Below are 3,033 nucleotides of genomic sequence, written 5' to 3'. Positions count from 1 at the left end.
GTGTGTGTGTGTGTGTGTGTGTAAGGCACTATTTTGTTATGTAAAAGTATTATAAAGGCTAATATTTGCATGTCTAGTGAAAAAATAAAAATAAAACAGGGTTCTTTCACATTATCACTACTTGAATTATTTTGTACTAATTTTTATGGACTTGTGTATAATTTTGATGTATATTTTTATTTGTAAATACCTGTAAAAGTAACCTAAGTGTATTCTGTGTATATATTGATATTACTTTACCTATCTAAATAACATAATTATAATATGAATGTTAATTATAAGTCATTTTATAACATGTCTCAGCTTTACAACAAAAAAGTCAGTTTAAAAATCTGATGAAAATTGACCAAGTTATGGTTATTTAAACAGTAAAAACACATTCATGGTGAGTGGGGCCTGTACCAAGATGGCCGCCTAATGTACAGTGATGTTAGCGTTAGCTCTTAGCTTCTAGCTGATCACCTGGTTCAGCTCACTCTGGTAGYTTTATTTCCCACCATGAGTCCAACATGTGTGCCAACAGGTCCAGTTTGACTTTATTTATTTTATTAAACAGGATCAAAGATAAAACATTTCTCTGGTTCTGACCCGGTCCAACATGTTTCAACTCTGAACAGTTTTTGTTGTTATTAGATCTGTTGAGCTTTTATCAAACATTTGAAGAGAGTTTGGGTCAGTTTTTGGTTCTGGACCTGGTTTAGTCCTGGAGACACCCTGCATCCTGAAGGGCAGACCGTGCAGTGCTCCAGCTGGGCTTGTTCTGCAGACTCTGGACCCCAAAGGGATCCCAGAACCAGAGTCTGGGTCAGAACCAGGACTCCAAGTTCAGGTTTCACMCCTGGAACAGAGTTCTGGTCTCAGTGGGTCTGATGTGAGCCACTCAGACCTGAACTGGGTCCAACAGAACCCTGATCCTAAACAGCAGTTGATCCACAACAGAACGGGTCAAAAAGAGAGGAGCAGGAACCAGAACCAGAACCAGAACCAGATCCTGACTGAAACTCTGGGACGTTCAAAGATCTGATCAGAACCTGAAAGATCCAAACCACGTGGTCCAAAACTCCTCCAGAACCATTTCAGAACCTGATCAAACCGGGTCAGATTATGTTCTGATGAACCCTGAAGGTTCGGTGTCAGTTCGGTTCTGATGGTTYCATGTAAACCGGAAGTGAGAAGCACCTGCGGTTCTGTTGGACCCGGATGCTCAGCAGGGCTAATAAATAATGGATCGATGCAACGAACCGGAACTTTTCTCCTACGGTACCACCGAACCGAACCCCCCCTCCTTACCGGGGCCCTGCTCGGTTGGCGTCCCCCCCGAGTCCCGGCAACGCAGAACCAGCAGGAAGCGGACCGTCTCGCCCAGGTAGAGGTGGCTCCGGCGGGGCAGGCTGCGGTACCGGGCCGGGTCCGACAGGTCCGTGATCGGTACCGCGGGGAAGTACATGAAATACTCGCACTGCGACTCCATCATCTGCACCATGGCGACGACCGGAGGAGGCTGGGAGCGGGCGGTACCAGGACCAGAGTCAACGGAGCCCAACGACGACAAGCTAACTTCCTGCTTTCACTTTCARAATAAAAGTCACGTCAGCGTCACGCAGAGCCGCTTCCGGCGCGGCGCCCCCTGCGGCCATGACGGGTCACCGGCGGGAAGAAGAGAGATGTTTTTATTAAAACAACTCCTGTTTCAGCTGAAAACTGGAGCAAACACCTCACTGCAGGGCAGGTAAACATGCAGGTAAACTGATTCTGTCTCTTTAACCCTCTGTTTGTAATTATAACTCAGTATTTTTAACTTATTCTGAGTTAACCCCGCTAAGTGTTAGCTCTGTGTGTTAGCATCGCTACATTTCTGTTGTTTTACAGACAAAAATCACTGATAAATACAGAAAATATTCTTTTTAAAATCAGGATGAAAATGTTCCTCAGTCATACAGAGGCTCAATAATCATAATAAATTAAATTAACAGCAAGAAACAAAACATTTATTACCAAAAACAATAAGGTTAGCTTAAAAGGTTAGCTTAACCAGTTTGATTTGGTTCAAGCTGCGGTGCTGAGAGGTTTTCAGTTTCAWCGTCTTTTAGAACAAAATAAAAATGAATTCAGTCCTAACAATGTTTCAGAAACGTTCAAATTTAAAGGAAATCATTAAATAATGCAGAATTAATATAAACAAACTGTGCAGAAAATTATAATTTGTTGTTTTAGCAGTAAAGCTGATTTGATGGTAGCTTTCTGATTCTATCCAACTTAAACACCTAAATAATAAAATAAAAATAATAAAATAAATACCTGAATATGGAGTTAAAATGTTGGCAAACTAAACCAGTATTACCAAAAGGTAAAGATTAAAAATAAGTTTTAAAAATAAGAGAACAGTGTTACTTTTATTGCACTATAATCACTTAAAGTACACAATAAAACTGGACTTTTTACATTTTCTGCATCATGATTTAATGTTCCTCAGTCCTGCTCACAGCACATGTATCTGTTGATTTTTATTTTAGGAACAAAACGCTGCTGAGCGGTCTCTTTAAGGGTCTGAAACTGGTTCTACATGGTTTACCTGTCTGTGGTTTGGACCAATCAGGAGCCACCCTGAGCCCGCAGATACACCTGTTTCAGGTAAGTTAATTTTCTCCCTGTTTTCTTGTAAAACGATCCCATTTCAGTCYGTCCCATTGATTAGAAACAAAAGCACAGGAACTCAACGCAGTTAGCTGAAACAGCAGAGTAGATCCATGTAAACAAATGGGACATGTCTCTAATCAGAGAAAATAAAAAATTACACCTAAAATAATTTTGAGTTCAGTCACATTTAAATCTGTAACAAGTAACTAAGTGGTGTCATTTTTAGGTTTTGAATGTAACAAAATAAAAGTTACGATTAAAAAAATATTTGTTTAAATTACAAATCCTCAAAACAATTAAGTACTGAAACAAAGTACCGTATTTTTCGGACTATAAGCTGCGACTTTTTTCCTGAACTTTGAACCATGCGGCTTATAGTCCGGTGCGACTTATACG

The 3,033-nt window shown here is 40.3% G+C and overlaps 1 protein-coding gene across 1 annotated transcript in view; it reads right to left on the bottom strand.

Annotated features, from left to right (window-relative positions):
• Positions 1–1,576, bottom strand: part of trappc14 (trafficking protein particle complex subunit 14) — a gene marked incomplete in the record, with an annotated part of 9,456 nt that extends 7,880 nt beyond the window's left edge. The window contains 1 exon segment of the mRNA XM_014028118.1: positions 1,291–1,576. Within this exon segment, the coding sequence (XP_013883572.1) occupies positions 1,291–1,483 (193 nt within the window).
• Positions 1,577–3,033: the final 1,457 nt, after the last annotated feature.

The sequence above is a fragment of the Austrofundulus limnaeus genome, unplaced genomic scaffold, assembly GCF_001266775.1.
Source record: "Austrofundulus limnaeus strain Quisiro unplaced genomic scaffold, Austrofundulus_limnaeus-1.0 Scaffold718, whole genome shotgun sequence".
Lineage (NCBI taxonomy): Eukaryota > Metazoa > Chordata > Actinopteri > Cyprinodontiformes > Rivulidae > Austrofundulus > Austrofundulus limnaeus.
This window is presented reverse-complemented; position numbering and strand designations above follow the sequence as displayed.